Source organism: Anas platyrhynchos, chromosome 34, assembly GCF_047663525.1.
Source record: "Anas platyrhynchos isolate ZD024472 breed Pekin duck chromosome 34, IASCAAS_PekinDuck_T2T, whole genome shotgun sequence".
Classification (NCBI taxonomy): Eukaryota; Metazoa; Chordata; class Aves; order Anseriformes; family Anatidae; genus Anas; species Anas platyrhynchos.
In genome coordinates this window covers 1,822,783-1,845,019 of record NC_092622.1, presented here as the reverse complement: position 1 = coordinate 1,845,019, position 22,237 = coordinate 1,822,783, and the positions used below count along the sequence as shown (strand labels likewise).

General features: G+C 45.8%; 2 protein-coding genes across 3 annotated transcripts; both read left to right on the top strand.

The window, feature by feature from the left end:
- The first annotated feature begins 1,954 nt into the window (after positions 1 to 1,954).
- HOXC6 (homeobox C6) lies at positions 1,955 to 16,857 on the top strand. 2 transcript variants are annotated; one of them, XM_027445262.3, is made up of 3 exons: positions 1,955 to 2,547; positions 11,443 to 14,246; positions 15,392 to 16,857. In XM_027445262.3, exons 2-3 carry the CDS (start codon positions 13,847 to 13,849, stop codon positions 15,727 to 15,729), a joined length of 738 nt encoding a protein of 245 aa, XP_027301063.1. In that variant the 5' UTR covers positions 1,955 to 2,547; positions 11,443 to 13,846; the 3' UTR covers positions 15,730 to 16,857. The 2 variants fall into 2 exon arrangements, with proteins under 2 accessions (XP_027301063.1, XP_027301064.1); XM_027445263.2 differs by lacking the exon at positions 1,955 to 2,547 and having other exon boundaries at positions 6,812 to 14,246; positions 15,416 to 16,857.
- Positions 16,858 to 18,752: 1,895 nt separating this feature from the next.
- On the top strand, positions 18,753 to 21,222 carry HOXC5 (homeobox C5). Its single transcript, XM_005026071.5, has 2 exons — positions 18,753 to 19,310; positions 20,031 to 21,222. Exons 1-2 carry the CDS (start codon positions 18,854 to 18,856, stop codon positions 20,243 to 20,245), a joined length of 672 nt encoding a protein of 223 aa, XP_005026128.1. The 5' UTR covers positions 18,753 to 18,853; the 3' UTR covers positions 20,246 to 21,222.
- The last annotated feature ends 1,015 nt before the right edge of the window (positions 21,223 to 22,237 follow it).

Genomic DNA, 22,237 nt, shown 5'->3' with positions numbered 1-22,237 from the left:
AGCCTCGCTAATACAGGACCCAAGAAAGGGAGAGGGGAGGCGGTTTTATAGACGGGGCTGATGCAAAGAGCGAAGTGATCGCCCGAAATGCTGCCGAGGAAATGTGTGCACAGGTTACTTTCTGCCTGCAAGGATAAAATTTCCTGTTCACATTATGGAATTTATTATCTTGTCTACTCTCTGGAAAATGGGGTCTCCATTGTGCTCTGGAAGCTGTTGTGGTCGTAGTTTCCCCCCTCGTAACTTTTAACTACCTGTTATAAAATTTATTGGTGGTTTGTAAAGTGAATAAAGTAATTTCCCTTCCATCCGGTTGTATTACAACCTTTGTGTTGTTTGGGCAGACAGACACGCATCCAGCCAGGGGGAGAAAAAATAAATAAATGAAAGGGGCAGGGAGGGAGACCCCCCCTCTCCCTCCCCTCCCCTTTTTTCCCCCTCTCAATTAAAAATAAATTAAGGCGCCGAAAGGAGAAATACCTGCAGAATTGTGCTGCCGCTGGGAATGTGCGGGCGCAAATTGGGGAGGAAAAGCTGTTGCGACAGAATGTGCTAGACTTCCCCGAGCATGGGATTGCTTGGCCCTGGGTGCTAAAATTTGGCATTGGAAAGGGGGGGGAGGCTGGGGGATGTATTTCTGTCCGTCTTGGGGTAAGGAGAAGAGCATCAGAAAGCTCTGCGGCTCCTCGCTTTGGAGCATCTGAGCAGGCTGGGCTTTGCGGTCTCCTATTTACACAACTTGTGGTTCGCGACGTGCCTCCAAAGCAGGCCTCTACACGGCTCAAAAATGTCGCTTGCCCCCCAGATCAATATTTCCCAGCCTCTACACGGAGCCCTCGACTGGAAAAAAAATAAAACTAAAAAAAATAAATAAATAAAATCAAAGGGCCCCCAAATAATTCCGCCTTTTATAAAGCGTCGCATCCCCGACACCGTGGCGAGATAAAACAAAAGGCTGGAGGCTGGAGGAGGGAAAAAAAAAAAAAGGACAGGGAAGGCTTTAAGTGATTTAAAAACACGTATGTAGATATCCCTCCAGCAAATCATAACGCTGGGTGGGTTTAGGAAATTTAGAAGGGAGCAGGCAAGAGTTTCGGGGTCAATACCGCGCCTCGGGCTCAAGTTTTGGGTGGGATTCGGGCAGCTCCGGGCTCGCCCCGAGGGTGCGCAGGGCCCGGAGCTGGGGTTAGGGTCGGGGCCGTGGGGACCCCACAGTTCTGCGCCCTGCCAAGGTTTTTTCCAGCGGACACACCCTTGGGTGAAAGAGCAGAGATGGTCCCGCAGGGACCCCGGCGGGGCTGTCGGGAATGGCCATTTTCTGTGCTTTTTTTTTTTTTTTTTTTTTTTTTTCCTCGAGCGTCTTGTTCTTCATGTTTAATTCCGTGCCTTTTATAATTAACATACCGCCATAATTTATTTCATTTAAATTTTAAAGGCAGCGTACTCTATTTCTATCTCCGCTGCCCCTCTTCCTCGATTTTTTTTCCTATTTACCCCCCCTTATTAATTGCCAGCACGAAGACTCTGTGCTGAAGGCCAGATCTCTTTAGTTAAAATGCTGAGAATTAACCCGAGCAGCTAATAACCAGCAAATTAAACCGAGTCTATCTTAAAAAAAAAAAAAAAAAAAAAAAAAAGGAGAGAGAGAGAGAAAGAAACCTCCCCGATATTAACGCGGTCGCTTAAAAGACAAAAAGGGGGGGGAGAGGGGGGGCAGCGAAGGAGGGGGGCCGAATAGGAAAAAAAAAAAATCCTAATATTAAAAAAGAATTGTATAAACATGGCGACAGACGAGAGCATTTGCACTCGTCACAAAAATGCAACGCATTCCTGGTTGTTTGCAGAAAATTTACAGCTAAGCAATAAAAGTTTACGACTGAATCACAAGTTGGATTGGCCACAGGAAGTCATGTGGACTCCATCCATGAACGTGAACTTTTTATTGTGGTTTCTCTTATGACTCTTTCGCAGTAGTCTTTCCTTTAACAGTCCAAGCAGTGCCAGGGGTAGGATGGTATTTTTCCCCCCCTTAATTATTAGCGTGATGATGATTACTATTTTTTTTTTTCCAAAAAAAATCTAGATTTTTTCCCCCCCTCTCTCCTTGGGGTTGGAATTCTTGGTTGCTTTGGGCATTTTGGCATTAATGAGTTTACTGCTGCGTCTGGTTGCCGCCTCCTATTCCCCACCCCTAGGGGCAAAACGCAATGCATTTCCTTTGCAGGATGCGATGATGAGGGGGCACAAGCAGTTGTAAATACCTTTTTTTTTTTTTTTTTTTTTTTAGGGGAAAAAAAAAAAAGAGAGAGAGAGAGGGAGATTCCTCCTTAAGCTTCCCCCATCCCTTTGCCCAACCAGAGAAGAACTGTTTGGCTTTTGTTTCCATCTTTCTTTTTTTTTTCCCTCTTTTTTTTTTTCCTTTTTTTTTTTTTTTTTTTTAATGTTTCTGTGGAGCTGAGCTGCAAGCGTCAGTGGAACAGAAAGAGAGAGAGACAGAAAGAGAGAGAGAGAGAGAGAGAGAGGGAGAGGGGGAGACAGGAGCCTCTGGTAAGTGTTCCCTTATTGGTTAAAATGTGTAACTAATGATCCATAGCCCGGGTGTTAAGGATAATGATGCATCGTGGTGCGAGCGAGGGGAAGGCGAGGGGTGTAGCTTGGATATGAGGGAAAGCTGCTGCGGGTCGGCAGAAATGCAGTTAATTCGGGGAAAAAAGGGTTTGCTGCTGCTGATGTCATATTCGGGGTGCGGGAGGCAGGACGGGGAGCCGGCTGCGGGGCTGGGAAAAAAAAAAAAAAAAAAAGAAAGGGGGGGGGGGGAATGTGAAAGGGGGGGTGGCCGGGGGCTGGGGGCGCGCTGGAGCAGGGGGAGGAAAAAAATCTGTGTCTAGAAATAAGCAAAAATTCATCCGCTCAACTTTTTCCTTAAAAAAAAAAAAAAAATAATAATAATAAAAAGGGGGGGGGGGGGAGACGCATGCGCGGAGGGGCCGGCCCGGCGCAGCCCGGGTGGGTCGTCCAAGGCTGGGGTAGTGCCATATTTAATGAGCTGCGCTCCTAATTGTGTGCACAAGGCTCGGCCTTGCACGCCCCTTCCCCCCCCCCCCCACCTCCCCGCAGCCCCCCCAGTGGCCAGCGGCCGCGGCCTGCTCCTCTTCCTCGGGACTGCAAGCTTCATTACTGGGCCGATAATTAATATTAAGAGCTGGCTGATTAACAAAAAAAAATTCTGCACCCCAAGGCTCATCCTTTTATTCGCTTTATTTTTGCAACCTCGCGGCTATGGGGTGTAAAGTTCTCCGGGAGGGGTGCTGAGCATTTATTTGATTGAATTCCCCCCCACCTTGCAAGAAGCGATTGCTACCAGATCCCTGTCGTGAAATCATAATAATAGCAATAACAATAATAAGGTTCAGGAGCGCTCTGGTTTTCCTGCGAAGTGGTTAACACGGTGTTGGCTTTTCGGTTTTATTTGCATGCAGGTCCCTCCCCTCTCTCCCTTATTTCTCTCTTTTTCCCCCCCGGCAGCGACTTGAATTCAGGTTTAAGGCGTGAGATTTAAAGGGTGACCCTTCCCCTGCTAACCTCCCCACCTACCTCTCCATCCACCTCCCTCCCCACCTACCCATCCATCATCTAATCTTATCTATCTCCGTGTATATATCGGTGCCGTGTAAGGAGATATATAACGTAGTGACTTCATTTCCTCTCGAGGTTGTCTCTCTTTTTTTTTTTTTCTTGATGAATTCTCCTTGTTCCAAAAAAAAATAAATATATATATATATATTATAATAATAAATAATAAAAAGCAGCTCGTGTGTGTGCAGAGATTTGCTGCTGGGGACGGCAGCGCTGTGTGTGCACGTATAGGGCTGGGCAGACAGATGTACACATATATAGGGGCGGACAACAAATAAACGATAAAGCCTGACATTGTTGTGCGGTGGGGGAGGGGTGGCGGAGGCGATTTTTTGGGCTTATTATAAGCGATTTTTGGGGTTCGCGGTGGCGACAGGGGCAGGGGCACTGCTGGAGCTGCTGGGAGAAAGGGGAAGCCTGCAGGACGCGGGCTTCTCACTTTCTGCCTGGCTGCCTTTTTTTTTTTTTTTTTTGGTGTTTTTTTAAATAAAAATGGCCTCCCTTATTTTAATTTCCAGCGTGCGCTCGCAGAAGTTAATTAGCGAAAGTGGTTGCTGAAGTTCTCGGGTGGTTTCTGGTTGCGGTGTGCTGAGAGTGTTTGAAAAAGAAGTTTGGTGGGGTGAAAGAAGAAGAGAAAAAAAAAAAAAAAAGAAAGAAAAAAAAGACAAGTTGCAAAAGTTCCGGATCAGCCTTTCTGTTCTCTTCCCTTTTCTTTTGAGAAATCTGGTAAATCCTTGCGCCTGCATTTGGGGCTGGAAATTATCGGCTTCTCGGGGGTTGCCCGGAGCAAAACCAACCGCAGTTCTCACCTGAAAATAAATATTTTTAATTTAGCTTTGCAGAGGCAACTCGCCATTCCCCGATTTTTTTTTTTTCTTTTTCTTTCAGAAATAAATAGATGGTTTGGGGATGGGACGTGGAAAAAAAAAATCAGGGAAAGAGACAATTTTGCCTTCGTTTTGTTTGCAGGAAAGAGAAAAAAAAAAAAAGAACAACAAACCCGTTGTGTGAAGGCTCTGCCTCTAACGCTGCTAGTCGTAAAGACATTTTATGAGCAAACAATGAGTGTTTATTGGAACCACATGATTACAGAAATGGGATCTTTTATTGTTTTCAGACCAAATCCGTCTGCTCCCTCTGGCCGGCCCCGGCCGCTCGCTCGCTCCCCGCTTCCGTGAGGCCTGGAAGCCTCCCCAAAAACAATTTTAAATGTATTGATTTTCGGTTTCCCCTGACATATTGTCATCTTTCATATACCCGTAATGCCGAGAAACATTTTAGGACGTAGAGCAGGAATAACGGAATGATTTATACGCTCCGAGTAGTGTTTTTTTTTCTTCTTCTTCTTCTTCCCAGACTAAAGCAGAGGAAATAAATTGCGTCTCGTATCTCTAACATCAGTGCTCGGGAGGGATTATAGGAAAATTGCCACGTGTTATTGACATGGACTTGCAGGGAAATAATAGCTTTTCGACAGATGTAGTCGGTAGGGAAAAAAAAAAAAAAAAAGGTAGGAGCGTGGAGAAATTTAAAAATGGAAATTCTGCTGTCCCCAAAAGCTTCCTCATTTATTTATAGGGGTGTTTTACACCGAAATACTGCCTGCCAACCTATTCGCCTCCGAAGGACGTAAATCCCAGCCGCGTAGGAGCAGGGATTGACATTTTACTTGAAAGAGTCGCAGCCCCGCGGGACGCGATCTGCCCCACGCGTGGGCGCTTATCGCGGCTGGCACCCAAGGGCACCAAATTCAGGAGCGCAGAGCTCCAGCGTGGGGCTGCTTCATTGTGCCAAAGCCGCCGTGTTGTCAGAGCCTGGAAAACCTGGAACTACAAAGAGCCGCTGATAACCAGGCGATTTCCCAACTTGTCGTGTGAAGGAATTCGGCTCGGGGAACGAATCAAAGAAAAACCCACCAGAAATAATAGATGAGCTCGTGCCAAACCACCGTTGGTGTTAGGTGCGAGCGGTGAACGTGGTCGTGTCCAGATCGATTTTCTACGGGCTCCGTATCTCAGGAGCTGTTGCACGATTAAATGTTATTTTTGGCCGTGTTTCTGCCCGGAGCGTTGTGCACCAAAGGCTTTCGAGGGGGAAATTTGCGGAGGGAGGAGAAGGATAAAAAGCGAGGCTCGGAGCGATAAAAAAAAAAAAATAAAGATGGGTCGGAGTGATAAAAAAATTCGTCATAGAGGGGAAATTGGACTTTGGGCAGAGATGATGCGTAGCATTGAGGATCAAGGTTTTTATTTTTGGCGGAGAGATTTGGAGATCTTGTTACTGGTGTTGGCGGGGCTGTAATCCCTGCAGCTCGCGCTCTCAGGGAAAAAAAAATGGAGAAAAAGGAAAAAAAAAAAAACAACCAACAACAGTTGTGATTTTCAGTGTTAGTGCTTGAGGTCAGGGCTAACAGAAAAAGGCCTTTCCCTTCAGATTTGGGTTCGCCGGGAGAGAAAGTGTGGGCTCGGCTTTGGGCGGAAAAGCGAGGAAATCGGGGCAGGGCGCCCCAAAGTGTTTTACAGCAGCGCGGTGACCTCCAGCCGGGGGTGCAAGGGGAAATCGGGGGGGTGGGAGCAGGGGAAAGGAGGCGAGAAGCCTCCCCCGTCTCCCTCCCCCTCCTCCCCAGACACAAACACAATAAAAGGCAGAAGTCCCCGAAATTGCGGGTGTCTGGACGCAGTCTGCAGAGGACACGCTGCTCCCGCTGCCTTTGTCGCATGGGGACACACCTTGCTGTAAAAGGCTTTGTCCCCAGACTAAAGACCCAAGACTTCAATGGGGGGCGGGGAGGAAACCCAGAAAAAAAAAAAAAAAAAAAAAAAAAAAAAAGGAGGGGGAGAGAGCAATGCGGAAAAAAAAAAAAAAAAAAAAAAGGAGAGAGAAAAAAAAAAAAAAAAGCACACAAAAAAACACATAACCCCCCCAGATTCGTCCTCCAACCAAAGTCCTCGCCCCGGAGCTGGGGATGAGGGGGCACGGGGCTATTGTCCCACAGGTATTGCCCCCACTTTGTCCCCCTTTCCCCCCCCCCCCGGGAGTGTTTAAATTTCTGCACGTTTTTGTTTACTTGTTTTGTATACTGCCACCAAGTGACAGAAACTTGCAATCCAGCAATTTTGCAATTTGGTGCCCTTTTTTTTTTTTTTTTTTTTTTTTTCCTCCCCCCTCTTTCCGTTTGTGTAAAAGGGGGGGGGGGGGGGAGAGAGAGACACAACACCGGGGGTGGGCGACAGAGGATCAGACGGGGAGGGGAGAGGAAAAATAACTCTGCTCCGCTGGGAGAGGGTGCAAACGCCTGCAAAACGTTATCCCGCCATAAAAGCCCACTTTGCAAAGAAGTTTTAGTCCCTTTAACATTGAGGCGTGTGTGTCCCCCCCCCCGGCCCCCTCCTCGCTCGTCCATAAACCCTCGCCTGAGCTGAACCAAACTTTCTAAAGTTTCTCAAAGCCATTCGAAACTCCTCGGTTGCACTTTCTGCTAATTCGAGAGTTTTTTTCTTTTTCTTTCCTTTTTTTTTTTTTTTTTTTTTTTTTAAGGTCTTAAGCGCCTTTCGTTCCGTGTTACCGTGTTTTAAATCATTCCAATGTACGTGAACTCATAAAAATAGATAAGGCATGTCAACTCGGGAACGGTATTTTCCCCCTGAAAATATGAGTGTATTTAAGCAAATCCTGAAATATTAAATTGTTGCTCGATTAAAGACGATGTAAATGTATAAATTCGCCAAAGTGCTCAAGAGGTTGTCTCCAAATATATAGTTTAATTCTGCCTAAGTGATCGCCTCTAAAAAAAAACATCATTAAGGCAACTATTATTGTTTCCTGAATTATTATTTTTTTTTCTTTGCGACCTATGATTAAATTTCTGCCTTCATATCTGCAAAGAATAAAGTGTAAAACTGCCTATAGTTAATGACAACAATTTTTCACTGTTGAGTTATCCTTGCGGAACGTAATAACATCGTACTCCTTTTTATTTTTAATCTGTATACCGAGCATAAGCAATCGCGTTGGTACATGTATGTACGTATGTTTCCATGTAGGTGCACACACAAATGCAGCAAAACAGCGTTTTTTGGGGATTTTACGCCACCAAGTATTGTCCGTGACGAGCGTGACGTCACGAGTGCCACTGTCCTTTTCAGTTTTGCCATTTTAATTTTTCCAGCGGGATTTTAGGGAATGTTTCCAGTCCGTCGCGAAAAGCAACCCCCAAAGGAAACCAAAAACAACAACAAAAAAAAAATCAGATTTTTTTCCCCGCTGCAACGCCCCGCTCGGGACACTGTTACCTGCGGGCACGCCATGACGCCATCCCAACCCTCCGCCCGGCAAAATTGGGGCAAAAAAAAAGACATTTCCATGCATGAGGCCGAAGTAAAAAAAAAAAAAAAAAATCCACCCACTCTCCCGCACTTTTAGCGGAGGAGCCAGCAGGAATGTTTCGCAGCCGCCAGCCACTTCCCTGTAAACAATGCACCACTCAGCGATTTCACATCTCCTAAAATATTGGGGCTTTCTCGCTTTTTTTGGCTCCCCTTCCTAGCGCTGGAGATGCTTCTTGAGCTTTTGGCGTGGAGCTGCAGCGCCCGGGGTTTTTGCACCCGCGTTTGCGGGAGCCCCCGGCCGGGCTCGGTTTCGGTGCTGCCTCCTTTGGATGGGCCGGGGGTCGCCAATGGATCTGGGGAAAGGAGAAGAAAAATGAAATAAATCAAACCCGCAGATTAGACAGAATATTTCATAAAGAAAAGCCTCCTCCACCCGTCGCAATATCGACGCGGAGAAAATATAAATAAACGCTTAAAAGTGTCAGAAAGTGCTTTCAAAGCTCGGCAGAAAGAGGGAATAAATTTCAGAAGTAGGAACACATTAATTTCTCTTCCCCACACACCTCCCAGCTTCCTGTTTAGGAGACATGTGTTTTGACAATTTCCAGAATTCTGCCTTTTTTTCTTCCTTTTTTTTTTTTCTTTTTTCTTTTCTTTCTTTCTTTTTTTTTTTTTTTTTTCACCCCATTCCTTTCCCTGGAAATGTGTGCAGAGAATGAGGTGAGGAGAAAAGCCCGGCTCCAGGTATTTCCCCACTATTATTTTTATTATCATTGTTATTATATATATATCTATATATAGAGAGAGAGATTTTTTTCCGCATTGCAACTTGGAGTCGCCCTGAACTTTGCAGGTCGCTCGAAGGGCACACTTTCCTAACCCAACTCTGAGAATAAAACCAGGACAACAACAACACGTTTAAGGCCATTTCCCACCGCCACGCAGCAAAAAATCAATAGGAAAAGGCGAAGGCAAAGAATTGCCTCGTCTGGGAACCCCATCCGCGGGGCGGTGAATGCTCCCTTCATTATCTACCTAGGGCGAAACTGGGTGTTGCGGAGCTTTGCATTAAAAAAATCGCGGAAACGGCGCTGATTTCTTTTTCTTTATTTTTTTTTCCTCATTTTATTCATTTATTTATTTATTTAAAACCCCATCTTCTTGGAAAGATATGGGTGGCGGTAGGGGAAAATGGGTGTTTTCGCTAATTATGGCTCTGTGCATCTTTGTGCAGGAGATGCCTTTTAATTGGCAAATAAACCTCCCAAATAGGCCACCCTCTTCAGATCGCGCTGTCTGCAGCGCCGGAGTAAAGTTTAAACAGTCTATCAAGCTCTGAATGGAAGTATTCAGGGGAAGGAGAGATTTCATCTTCTTCTCCTTCCCTCTCTCTCTTTTTTTTTTTTTAATCAAGAGCTGCCCAGACTCTGACTCTGAGGTTGTAATTACAGAGAGCAGAGAATAGACACGGCTCCAAAACAATGCGAGCCATTTCAGGCTGGGGGAGAGGTAGCCCGTGGCGAATATGCTCCACATAAACCTCCAGGAGTTTGTTGTTGTTATCGTGGTGCCCTTTTTATTTTGTTATTCCTTTTTTTTTTTTTTTTTTTTTTTTTTTAAGGTGTTATTTACAGCAAAAGCAATATTTGACTAGGAAAGCCCTGTTGTAAAGAGCAGGAATAAATTCCCAGCGAAAGACCCAAATAAATAATTAGGACTCACGTGTGCCATAAATGTCAAGTTAAAAAAAAAAAAGGGGGGGGGGGGAGCAAAGGAAAGGGGGGGAAGGATGAGATAACATATACAAGGTGAAATCAGTTTAAATAAAAAGGCTTTTAATGGCATCACTTGTATTTACCTCTAAGAGCTTCAAGTATTTAATCAGATGTGAGCACGCAGCTTTATGGCCAGATGTCAGTGGCGTGTACGCGCGTGTGCGCCTTGCACACTCAGGGCTGTGGGCACATCTAGGAGGGGGCATCGCCCCTCAGCTGCACAGGGGTGCCCCCCCCCCCGCCCGCCCGCATCCCAAAAAGAGGCGTTTTGCAAACACTTGGCATAACACCCCCCCCACCACCATACTTGTACCATTGGGATTTTTTTATTTTTTTTTTTACTCCGGAGAGGGGGGGGCACGTTGGGGCTCGGTGCCCTCGGTGTGTCCCGGTTCCCGGGCATGGCATGGCCGCGGGGGGGGGCCCGGCTACTCCCCGGGCCGGGCTCGGACCCAAGTGGTCAACGTGGCTGGAACAAAACAGCAAATCCCACCCAGCCCCTCTTCAAACAAACAACCCGCGGCTCGCAGGGCTGCGCAGAATGCGAGCCTGACAGTAGCGGTTTATTAAGGCTGTAGGCTGTTTAAGGAGGGAGGGGGGGACACCGATTTGGATTTGTTTCCTTTCAGTAATTACTGAGGGATAGAAAACACATGTGTTGGGCTTGCATTTTTTTGAAGCCTTTTTCTAAATCAGTTCATCAATTCGCTAATTATAGCTGGGAGGGGGGAGGAAATCTCCCGACACATATTTTTTCTTTCCCCCCCCCCCCTTTCCCTCTCCTCTCCCTCTCTCCCTCTCTGTGTGAACATCAGAGTGGGGAGAAGGGGGAAAAAAAGGGGGGAATATGGCTTATGAGTGGTGAATGTTATTTCAGATTTCTATGGGCGCTTTTCTTTTCTGGGAACAAAGAGCAACTCCTATTAAAGAGCTACTCGAAGACTTGTACATATTTCTACTGCTGTGTAGCACTTTTAATAAAACATCTGTTCTTGCTTCTGCTGATGAGTTTACATAATTGTTTGCAGACCAATTTAACCAGAAAGCGCCCCACATATTCCCTGTACATGTTTTCATGGGGGAAAAAATAAATACCTTTTTGGTAGTGACATATCTTGATGAAATACTTTCGAGAAATCCCCAAACTGCTAGAAAATATCAATGGGAAAAAAATATCCAGTGCATTCAAAACGTGAGACTGAGGAATTGCAGTGAGCAAAACATACTTTAATGATGCCTCATTTGTATTTGCAGGAGCTTTTTGGGGTGGCTGTGCTTTTTTTTTTTTTTTTTTTTTTTTCTTCCTACCCTCTCCTCTCTGTGTCTCTGTTTCCTACCCAGAAACCTGATTTTTAACGTGGGGAGAGGATTCTATTTTAAGTTTCTTTACGGCAGCTGGTTTCTGTTCACTATAAATCGACCAGACTTTTAAGACTTGCCCTCTGTTTAGAGAAGTAATAAAACACTTAACTTTCTCGACTCCTAGTCACACGGTTATCACACAGGTCTCGGATACAACAGCCCCCGAGCACCTATACAAAAAAAAAATAATAATAAAAAAAATGTGTGTGGGGGGAGCAAAAGCAAAAAGCAAATAAAATAATAATAATGATTAAAAAAATAGCCCAGAGGGTGTCCTTCCAGCACCAGACTTTCCTCCAAACTTTGGTAAGGTTGGCGTCATTATAAATGCCCTTCCATAGGTGAAACTCCCCACGTGAATCTGCCCTAGCAAAGGTCCAACCCATGGAGCTGGAGCTACTTTTAATTTACTCGCCAAATTGCATTGGGCTGTAAGCAATACATAAGGTAAGACAACACGCCAATAACTGCAAAGCCCTCATTCATCCATCTATCCGGCCAGTCCATTTGTTGGACCCTGCAACAATTTAATATCTGGAAGCAGCTTTCAGGGTTAGCGTTGGTTTCCAAAGTAACCATGCCCTGAAAGGACTGGGTTCAGAGATGTGCCCATGGCTAACAATATTTGCAGCACAGCCCTGGCTCTCCAGATATGTCCAGCTGAGAGTGCCTCTGGCTTGGGGGGGGGGAGTTAGCATGTCAGCAGAAGGCGGAAAAAACCCTCTGTAATTGCATTTCTTTGCTACTTTCTCTATTTTCTCCAGTTTGTTGGATTCCATAAATTCCCGGGTAGGCTCTGCCAGAGGGCTGGGGGAAAGGGGAAAGGAAAAGGAGGGGAACGAAAGCAAACTGAAGTTCTCTTTTTTGGGGAAAACGCCTGTAAATCTTCCCCCATGTCCATGAGTCCTATATCTGTACTGGGCTGGCTACAAGTTGGGCAGCCTAAGGTAAAGTCAGGCTGCGCTCCCTAACAAGGTACATGTGCTAAATAACATGGTGCATACTTGCAGCTATCTCCTTCTTTTGGTTAGAAACTTTATTTTTTCCCCTAGTGACACTCAGGGGAAGCCTTAACGTTATAGAAGATGAATACACGAGCTTTTTTTTTTCAGTTGTAGTCTCGTTTATGGTTTTATTGCTACCATTGATTACTTTGCTTTGTTACACAGAGGAAAAAGAGCATAAAATCCGTTGGCATCCGGGTTCCTGTTATAGCTGGGGAAAAAATATACAGCCCCCCCCAACCCTTCTTTGTCAGCTAAAATCTTTTAGAGATACATCGCTAAAAGGAATTAAGTCCATTGACTGAGAGCAGGACAAACAAATGCTCTCAGTTTCGAATTTGAGTGTGCACCTAGAAACCCTCCTCTCAGCAGCCCCACGCACCCTTACATTTAAAATAAAAATGTGGACACGAAGGAGGTTAAAAAAAAAAAAAAAAAAAAAAAGAGGAGGCCAGGGTTTCCCCGCCATAATTGAATTTTTAAATAGGAAGCCACCAGAATGATAAAGATACCTCGCAATATTTACAGATCAGCAGGTATGTTTTACATTTAAGGGGCAATTTATGGCTCTAGATTGAAATTAAAATTAGATTAGCTGTCTTCATTTCAATTAGTTCTAGGTGCAATCTACCCAGAGAAGATGTAATATAATCCCCTCTTTCATCTAACTAAATATTTGCAATAGAAGTTTCCCAATCAGTTGTAAATATCTGAAACTATAAATTTCTGCAAACATAAACACGAGGTTGCGTCCCCAGCCCAGGCTCCCAATTGCTCTCAATTACGGATAGAAGTGCTCTTTTTTGTTGTTGTTGTTGTTGTAGTTGCTGTTGAAAATGTAAATATCCTCTAGCATTGCCACACGTTGAAAATTAGCAGGGAAACGTGCAGGAGAGAAATGTCAAACTGCACTAGAGGAGAAACCTAACTTCCAGACTAACCTGAGTTCGCAATGTTGTGTGTTTCTTGTCTGTCTTTTCTTTTTTTCCCCCTCCCAAAGACATACTTTAGGAATGCTCTGAAACACGTTATCAATTCAGAAGTCGCCATGTTTTCCCCCTCTCTTTATGTAATATTTTCTCATCAGGAACACAACCATTTGATTCCATAATATTGACCAATGCTACATGAGAACAAGACAAAAAAAAAATCGGGATAATTTATGGCTTAATATTCTGTGGACATCTGAGATTTATTACTGTGAATTCTGAGCTATTTTATTACAAGATATTAAGCAAACATTTCTTAAAAAAAAAAAAAAATCAAAAAGAATGGAAAAAAAAAAAAACCACAAAACAACACAACACACGGTGCCTCCAAACCCCAGTGTCCATGGGGCAGAAAAAAGGGGGGTGTGGGGGGAGAAAAGTTGAGGCTGGGTTGGGAAATTTGCGCCAGCTCCCACTTGGCCGCAGCTGCCTCCGGGGCAGGACCCAGCGATGGCTCCGGGAGCGCCGCCACCCCTCGGCCCCCCCCGGGCTCCCCGGGGCTGCTTGGGGGGTTTTGGGGGTGCAGGACTTACTTTCAATGCACACTTAGTTTCAACTAGGGAATCAACAGAAGCAAAAGCAATTTTTCCCTTTTTGACACCCGCCTCCCCATTGGCTCCCCCCGGGTCAGCTGACTTTGTCATTTTGTCTGTCCTGGAGCAGAGCCTTCCCTATAACAATCTAGTTCAGACTACAAACTGGAGACAGAAATAAATATTAAAGAAATCACACAGCCAGGTATAGAGGACGATATGAATTCCTATTTTACAAACCCATCTTTATCCTGCCATCTAACCAGTGGCCAAGAGGTGCTTCCCAACGTAGCCCTCAATTCAACTGCCTATGACCCTGTCAGGCATTTTTCTACTTATGGAGCAGCCGTTGCTCAAAACCGGATTTATTCTTCTCCTTTTTATTCACCGCAAGATAATGTTGTGTTTAGCTCCAGCCGAGGACCTTATGACTATGGATCTAATGCTTTTTACCAAGAAAAAGACATGCTTTCTAGCTGCAGGCAAAATTCTATGGGACATAATACACAGACATCAATCGCACAGGATTTTACCAGTGACCAAAACAGGAACACTTCGCAAGAACAAAAAACTAGCATTCAAATATACCCATGGATGCAGCGTATGAACTCCCACAGTGGTAAGTTTTACAGCTCGGAGATATAAATTAAATAAACTGAACCATCTTTACGACCTTCTCCCTAGCAGAACAGGCTGAGCGACTTTTTATGGCCCCATAAAAACAATAATATAGCTCCTTCACAGTTGCAGCTACAGGCCTTTTATTTGTTAAGTTGTTGCAAGCAAATATGGCTTGTTATGCTCTTTCTAATTAAAAGACTTCGAGAGTGTAAAATATCTATAATAAAGTGCAGCGAGCTCTGCTCGGGAGTTAAGCACAAAATATTACTGGGGTAAAATAAGTTTTAATGATGGGGGCGGAAAGTGCGGTTGTGCTCCCCGCAGGACGAGGGGCACTTTGCCCCCCCCCCCCTCCCCACGCCCCCCCAAGCAACCCCAAATTGGCTGGAAAAGGAGAGAAATGGTGGAGGGAGGGGGGGGGGTGTAAAAATGAATAATGAATAGTAAAAAGAAAAAAAAAAGGAAAAATAAATAAATAAAGGGGAATTAAATAAAGGGAAATAAATAGAAAGGGGGAAATGAGTGAAAAGGGAAATAAATTAAAAGGGGAAATAAGTGGAAAGGGAAATGTAAGAAAGGAAATAAGTAAAAAGGGAAAATTAGTAAAAAGCAAAAAAGTATTAAAAATAAGAAGTAGAAAGGAGAAGAAGTAAAAGAAATATAAGTAAGGAAATATAAGTAAAAAAGAAAAATAAGTAAAAAATTACAAAATAAGTAAAAAATGAAAACATAAGTGAAAAGGGAAACATAAGTGAAAAGGGATAAATAAGTGAAAAGGGATAAATAAGTGAAGAGGTAAAAAATAAGTGAAGAGGTAAAAAATAAGTGAAGAGGGAAAGATAAGTGAAAAGGGAAAGATGAGTGACAAGGGAATGATAAGTGAAAAAGGAAAAAAAAAAGTGAAAAGGGAAAAAAATAAAAAATAAAGGAAAAAACCCTCAAATACAAAAGAGATTTAAAAAAAAAGAAAAAAAAAAAAAAAAGGCAGCATCCCGAGGGAAAACGTGCCAAGGGGGGATGAAAAAGGAGGAAAATGGGGGGGTGCCGGGGAGGGGGCGGCGGGGGGGGGGGGCGTGGGGCGGCGCGGGGCTGCGCGGGGGCGGAGGGGCGCGGGCGCTCGCCCCCCGCGCTCACGATTTTTAGTCTGTTTTGTCTCGGCTCCCCTAGGAGTGGGCTACGGGGCCGACCGCCGGCGGGGCCGCCAGATTTATTCCCGTTACCAGACGCTGGAGCTGGAGAAGGAATTTCACTTCAACCGCTACCTGACGCGGCGGCGGCGCATCGAGATCGCCAACGCGCTCTGCCTGACGGAGCGGCAGATCAAAATCTGGTTCCAGAACCGGCGGATGAAGTGGAAAAAGGAGAGCAACTTGAGCTCGACCCTCTCCGGGGCGGGCGGTGGGGCAGCCGCAGCCGCCGCCGATAGCTTGGCCAAGGAGGAGAAGCGAGAAGAGACAGAGGAGGAGAAGCAGAAGGAGTGAAAAGGGACGCCCCCCCTCAACCCCCCCCCTTCGACTCCCCCCCACCCCCCCAAAAAATAATAATACCCCCCCTCCCCCTATTTATCACTGGCACAATGTTTGGCTACGGTTAAAAAAAAAAAAAAAAAAAAAAAAAAGGATAAAAAATGAATAATTATTCTTATAAAAGAAGAATAATGGGGGGAATTATTAAAAAAAAAAAAAAGGCTAATGTGGAAATGTGGAACCCCCCCCAGCGCTCCCCACACACTTCACAACTCCCCGCTCTCTTCAGTGCCCCCCCCTTCCCCCCGCACACACATCGCCTATTTATCTCACTCGGAATAAGACTGTTTCCAACCGCACACTTATCCTCCCCCCCAACCTTCAGCCCCCCCCTCCTCCACCTTCTGCCCCCCCCAACCCCCCCAAATTGGGCTTGCGAGAGGCACGGCCCTGGAGACGGCCTCAGCCCCCCCCCCCCCCCCCCAGCTTCCCCTTCCGCCAGCCACACGAGTTTCTCCTCCCATGGTGAAAAATCTGAATCCCTGCGAAAGCTCCTTCCACGTAAATATAGCATTTCCGAGAGTACCCTACTTGTATTTAAGCAGATACCTGGGCTCATCACTGCATACAACAAACTGTGACAGTTTCTGTGTGAATATTTTTAACTGTGTTTGTGGTACCTGTATTTATATTTATGTTTAGCACTGTAATGTTCCACGGTATAAAGTGAATGGAGTTCTATAGCAGTAGAAGAGAAAAGAAAAAAAAAAAAATCTTGTGTTACACCCTCTCATGTATAAAGGTCATGTCCAGAGGACTATGTTGAGTATTTAATAAAAACTGAATATTATTTTTAAAGTTTATAGAATGGCCTCTGAGCTTCAGTTGAAACCTTTCATGTTGATAACAGCCTGTTAGAAAGTTCACTTATCTTCTGTGTGTTGTTCCTGAAAATCAGCTCCCTCTCCCCTTTTTCTCCCTCCTTCATACCTCTCTCATTCAAGAGTATTCCAAAAAAAAGGGGGAAAAATACATTTTGCTTTGTCTCCTTGAATTAGTCTTGTTACTGTATTGTTCGGTGGCATCAGGAATCTATGCCATACCTCTCGCTTCATGATTAAAATGGATTTCCAAAGTTCAAAACAGTATATATTTCTTATTGCAACCTCCTCAGTCAAACACCAGCTCCAAGGTTTTGATTATTTTTATTAGCATTGTTATTATTTTGATTTAATTCGACCTCTCCAAAGCTGAGAATCTGCCAGCTCTGCGGAAGGATCCACTTCCCCTCAGCCCTATCTCGACCCAATAAACCTTTCCAGGGAGGGGGGAGTCACTTTTATCCAGAAACTCATCCTTGGGAGAGCGGAAATTGTCGATATAACGCTATGAAACAAACCCTTCTGATGGGAGTGCTGTGGATTGCAGGCTCGGATAATGTATTACGAAGGCTGGATAAGAAACTGCATTTTCTCTCCTCTTTGTCAGTGCTCTCCTATTTGCTCGGCTGTTCACTAGGTAGCACTCAGCCAGGGCTAACACTGCCCTGGAAGCTGCTTAGTCCCCTTCAAGTTTTTTATGAAACAACCAGGATTCGGTGTTAAGTGACCATTACCAGGAAAAAAAATAAATAAAAGGGAGAAGAAGGAAAAAAGAAAAAAAAAAAAAAAAAAAAGGAAAAAAAAAAGCCCGGGGAGGATTTTTCAGCCCATCCTTTGCTCGTCTCCAGCCTGGAATGTGCAGGCGATTTTTGAAAGGCGCAGGAAAGACGAAAAAAATCTGTCTTAAAACGAAACAAAACAAGCAAACACCACCACCAACCACAAGCCAAGAGCGTTTTGCAAGAGGGTAGCGACCTGGACAGGGAGCAGGAGGCTCCCTGGGTGTAAACCATTTTGAATTTCAAAAAAAAAAAAAAAAGAAGGACAAAACCATACGTATATCCACCACCACACATATATAATTCAGCGTCTACAGAGAGAAGGAAGGCAATACGCAACACCCAGCGCATTGAAGGCGTTATCTAGGTATTGGATGGATACGGAATATAAAGAAATGTGCTCAGGTCTGTAATGCGGAGCCCGGAGCCGCAGCAGGCTGGGGGGCTCGGTGCTGCTCGTCTCCCACCGCACACACACCCTGCTCCAGTGCAGAAGGGAGGGCTGGAAAGTCAGATTTGGAGGCATTTATTTCCCTCTCAGTGCCCTTTGAAGAGAGGGCTGGTTTCTCAGCGAGCAGCAGGCAAGATCCAGGCTTCTGCCAGCAATAAATTGCAGGGGGAAAGGTAACAGGAATGTAAACTTTGGCGCATTGGAGGAGCTACATGCGAGGAGCAGCCCGTGCATAGCGCTAAGGAGCTTCCCCGACCGCCACCACTCCCTAAATCTGAAAAGAAAAAAAAAAAAAAAAAAAAAAAAAAAAGCAACGGGGAAAGTGCTTCCTTCCACCCAGCCAGCAAAAAAAAAAAAAAAAATACGCCAAGATTTATTACGCGGAGCCAACGCGCTGCTGCGAGCTCGCACCCACTCAAAACCGAGCCTTTCCCACGAGATGCGATTTGGGGATGCGCGCAAGGCGGAGGAAATAATAATAGTAATAATTAAGAAAAAAAAAAAAAAAAGAAAAGAAAAAAATAAAAACGTGGGAACGGAGGGATGGGGGGGGAGGCGCGGAGCTGCGCGGGGGGGTGCGGAGCGGCGGTGCGGTGCCGGGGCAGGGCGCTAGGTGCCGCTGCCGCCTCGCCGTCCCGCGGCGCGCTCCCCCGCGCACCCCCCGCGCACCCCCGCGCCTTCCGCGGCGCTTCGCGGGCGCCCATCAATAACCCGCCCGGGGTCATCAAGGCAAATTGATGACTGGCCGGCTCCTTCACGTGACGCCACTTAAATATCCCATATTTGGGCAGAGCATATAGGGGGAAAAGAAAGAAGAATCCCCACCTATAAATTCTGCACTTTAGGAGGAACAAAACGGCCCCCCCCCCTCCTACCCCCCCACCCCTGAACTTCAAAGGGCCACAAATCACCCCAATCAAAGCGGTTGCACAAAAAAAAAAAAAAAAGGGAAAAAAAAAAAAAAGGAAAAAATCCCCCCCTCCCCAAATTTTTCCCCCCCGTTTTTTTTTTTTTTCCCCTCCTCCGCCATGAGTTCTTACGTCGCCAATTCGTTTTATAAGCAAAGTCCCAATGTTCCTGCCTATGCCATGCAAAGTTATGGAAATTATGGAAGTGTGCCTGAGGTTCAGTCATCCAGGTACTGCTACAGTGGCTTGGATCTAAGCATCACATTCCCCTCCTCTGGGGCTGCCAACTCTCTGAGCGGCTTGGACATGTCTGCAGCCCCCCGAGCTAACCCCGAGCGACCTTCCTGCACGGTCATGGGTTCTTCAGGGCATCCTTTAGCCAGAGACGACCAGGCACCTCTAAACCCCGGAATTTACAGTCAGAAGACTGCTAACACGGCGCTGGAGGAGAGATCTAAGAGCTCTGGTGAAATCAAAGCTGAGCCCGTGCAAACAGCACAACAAGGAGGACCACAACTGCAGCAGCAACAACCTCCACAAATTTACCCGTGGATGACCAAACTACACATGAGCCATGGTAAAACTTTCACTTCTTGATTTTGTTTCACAGGATTTGCCTTGGTTTTATAGGCCATACGGGGCAAATAATAAAAAACCTGAGGTCGTAAATTTTACGACTAAGGCATCAATTGCTCGTAAAACTGTCCACTAAAAGGCTTAGAGGCTATATACGCCCAAATTTATGACAGCATAATTGGATCATAGAAACAAAACGTGTATAAAAGGCAATATTCCATTTTTTTGGGAAGGGGGGGTTAAAAATAACTTGAAATACACATGTTCTTTTAGGGTGAGCTTTAAAAAAAGACACCAGAAGCGAAGGTGGAGGGAGGGAAGCGTGGGCAGAATTTTCCCCTCCACCTTCCCAGGTCTGAGGAAAAGAAAGGCGAGAGCCCCAAGAAAAGATATTTCCCTCCTTTGTACACTTCCTTATTGTCTGAGAGGAAACAGGTTCACTTCTGGCTAATCTACATGCGTTTGATCTGTGCCTTGGAAGGAAGGGGGGGACTTGGGGCTGAAGGTGTTGGGGAATGAAGGATTTCAGGCTCCTGCACTCCCAGCCTCCCTGCGTGACCAAAGCCCAAGTGCCCGAAGTGCCCCAGCAAACTTCTCTGTATCCCGCTGTTGTACCCCGATTTTATCCTTAACAAATAAAAAATAAAATAAAATAAAAAAATACAAAAATAAATCTCTCCAGATCGGTTTGGCTTTTCATGTGGTGTCTTGCGTTTTCCAGAAACGGATGGCAAACGGTCCCGGACCAGCTACACCCGCTACCAAACTCTGGAACTGGAGAAAGAATTTCATTTTAACAGATACCTCACCCGGCGGAGGCGCATTGAGATAGCCAACAACCTGTGCTTGAACGAGAGACAGATCAAAATATGGTTTCAAAACCGGAGGATGAAGTGGAAGAAAGATTCCAAGTTGAAAAGCAAAGAGGCTCTTTAGGTGGGCTCGCAGGAGATGGGGGTCCAGCTCTTTCCACGAGTTCTGGTGTAAGCTACCTTGAGGAAACTTTTATTTCGGGGTGGGGAGGGAGGGAGATGCTGAATGGACTCTGGTCCGTACCCTCACAAATCCGTCAGACAAAGGAGATCTCTTGTTAGTATGCAAAAACCCGCTGTTAGCTTCATGCAAAATTTAGTGTATCGCTCTTTAGGTTGTTACTAAGTGTCCTAACCTGTGCGCTCTTTGGGGAAAAAAAAATCACCGTGAGGTTGCTCGAAAAAAAAAAAAAAAAGAAAGAAAAAAAAAAAAAAAAAGGCTAAAAAATATATAAATCCGCAGGGTGGCTGGGTCGTGATCCGTCAGCTCTAAAAATTGCAATATTCATAGGAAAAAAAATAAAAATAGAAAAAAAGAATCAGAGAGCTGGCGAAGGAGGAAAAGAACAAAAAACCCAGAGCCAAACGCCAAGCCTGAAGTCCCAGCCTCCTCTTTGCCCTCTGCTCGCCCTTCTGGGGAAAGGAAATGGCTGGTGTGTGTTTGGGGGGCGGGGGGGGTGAGCCCCCATCTGCCTGCCGGGATGCTCGGGCAGGACCCCCCCGCTCTGCTCCCTGAAGTCGGAAGGAAAATGTTGACCCTGGCTGCGGCTCGGCAAAGCCTCACCGCTGCCTCCCTGCACTTGTCCTCAGCCCCCCGCAAAGCCTCGCAGAGGGGCCGGGGGGGGGGTCCCCGGGGGGGCTTTTCGTGGCACTCGGATGGCGTTATTTTATTATTATTTGCATATAAAAGAAATGAATAGACCGGGAGACACCGGCTTGCGCGGACCCTCCGAAATCTCCGGGCAGGAGAGTGCAGCATGGGAGGTGGGGGAGGGAGAAATAGCCTCTGGACTTAATATTATTGTGTATTTATTTGTTGCGTAATTAATGTAGATTTGCTAAATGCTAAGATATATATTAAAAGGCCAAGGCGAACCCAGATTTGTACATCTTTGTCTAAATTCAGTCCATTGCAGTAACTTTTTTTTTTTTTTTCTTTAATTCCGCAATAATGTACTCGGTATATTTATTGGGTGCCGCTTCGTGTGCGAGAGGACCATGAAACTTATATTTTGTCATATGGAATAAACAGTAAATAACCCAAAAAGTTGGCGTGCCGGGCAGATGCCTTTCTGTGCTCCTTCCCCGTCTCGGAGCAGCTTTCTGCTCCTTCTGCTACTTTGGCAAAGTATTGATTCTTTATTTTATTTTTTTTTTTCTATTTTTTAAAAGCAGTTTTCGGGAGAGCAGAGGGTGGAGGGGTGCTTTAGCGCAGAATGTCCTTCTCCCCCTCCCCGGAAAAGGTACGTGCTGCTCTTCCTATTTCCCAGAGCTGTATTGGGAAGGGGGGGAAAAAGATTTTTTTTTTTTTAGTGATTAGCTCCTGGCTGGGCCTTTATGGACGCGCCCGGTGAGCTGCTCATGTCCCAGCTCGGGCTTGTTTTTTTATTATTTTTTTTTTTTTCTCTCGGGCTTTTCCTTCCAGGCTGGTGTTCTCGGCTGGCAGATGGCATTTTAATAGGAATATCGGTTTAAAATTACCCTGGGTCTTTCTCTCCCCCACCCCTTTCCCCCTTCCTCCCTCCTCTTCTCTCCCCAAATGTGTAGTCGGGGGGAAAGGATTTTGCCCAAAGTCTCGCAGCCGGTGCCTCTCTCCGCAGGTTGGGCAGCACCTGGACTCGGCAAGGATGTCCCAGTGCCTAACTGGAGGTGACTGGGATGGGCTTGGGGGGCGGTCTGGCGGGTAGGGGGGCTCCAGGCCCTGTTGTGTCCGTCCCCCCCCAGCCTGGAGAGAGGCTTTGCTTTCAGGGATGCTCTGGGAAAAGGGGGAGCTACACCCCCCCAGAGCCCCTATGCTGGGCCCAGGGCTGATGGAGGTGCTGGGGTCAGGGCTGAGGGCTGCTCCCCTCCTCGCTTCCCTGCTGCTCTGTTCCCAAACACCTTTTCCTCGGCTTTT

What these genes read in the sequence shown, in the direction of transcription:
- HOXC6 (XM_027445262.3), top strand. Translation starts at nt 13,847, where the DNA reads ATGAATTCCTATTTTACAAACCCATCTTTATCCTGCCATCTAACCAGT. An exon ending in GCGTATGAACTCCCACAGTG is followed by an intron (nt 14,247 to 15,391) that starts GTAAGTTTTACA and finishes CACGATTTTTAG; the next exon opens with TCTGTTTTGTCTCGGCTCCC.
- HOXC5 (XM_005026071.5), top strand. Translation starts at nt 18,854, where the DNA reads ATGAGTTCTTACGTCGCCAATTCGTTTTATAAGCAAAGTCCCAATGTT. An exon ending in CAAACTACACATGAGCCATG is followed by an intron (nt 19,311 to 20,030) that starts GTAAAACTTTCA and finishes TGCGTTTTCCAG; the next exon opens with AAACGGATGGCAAACGGTCC.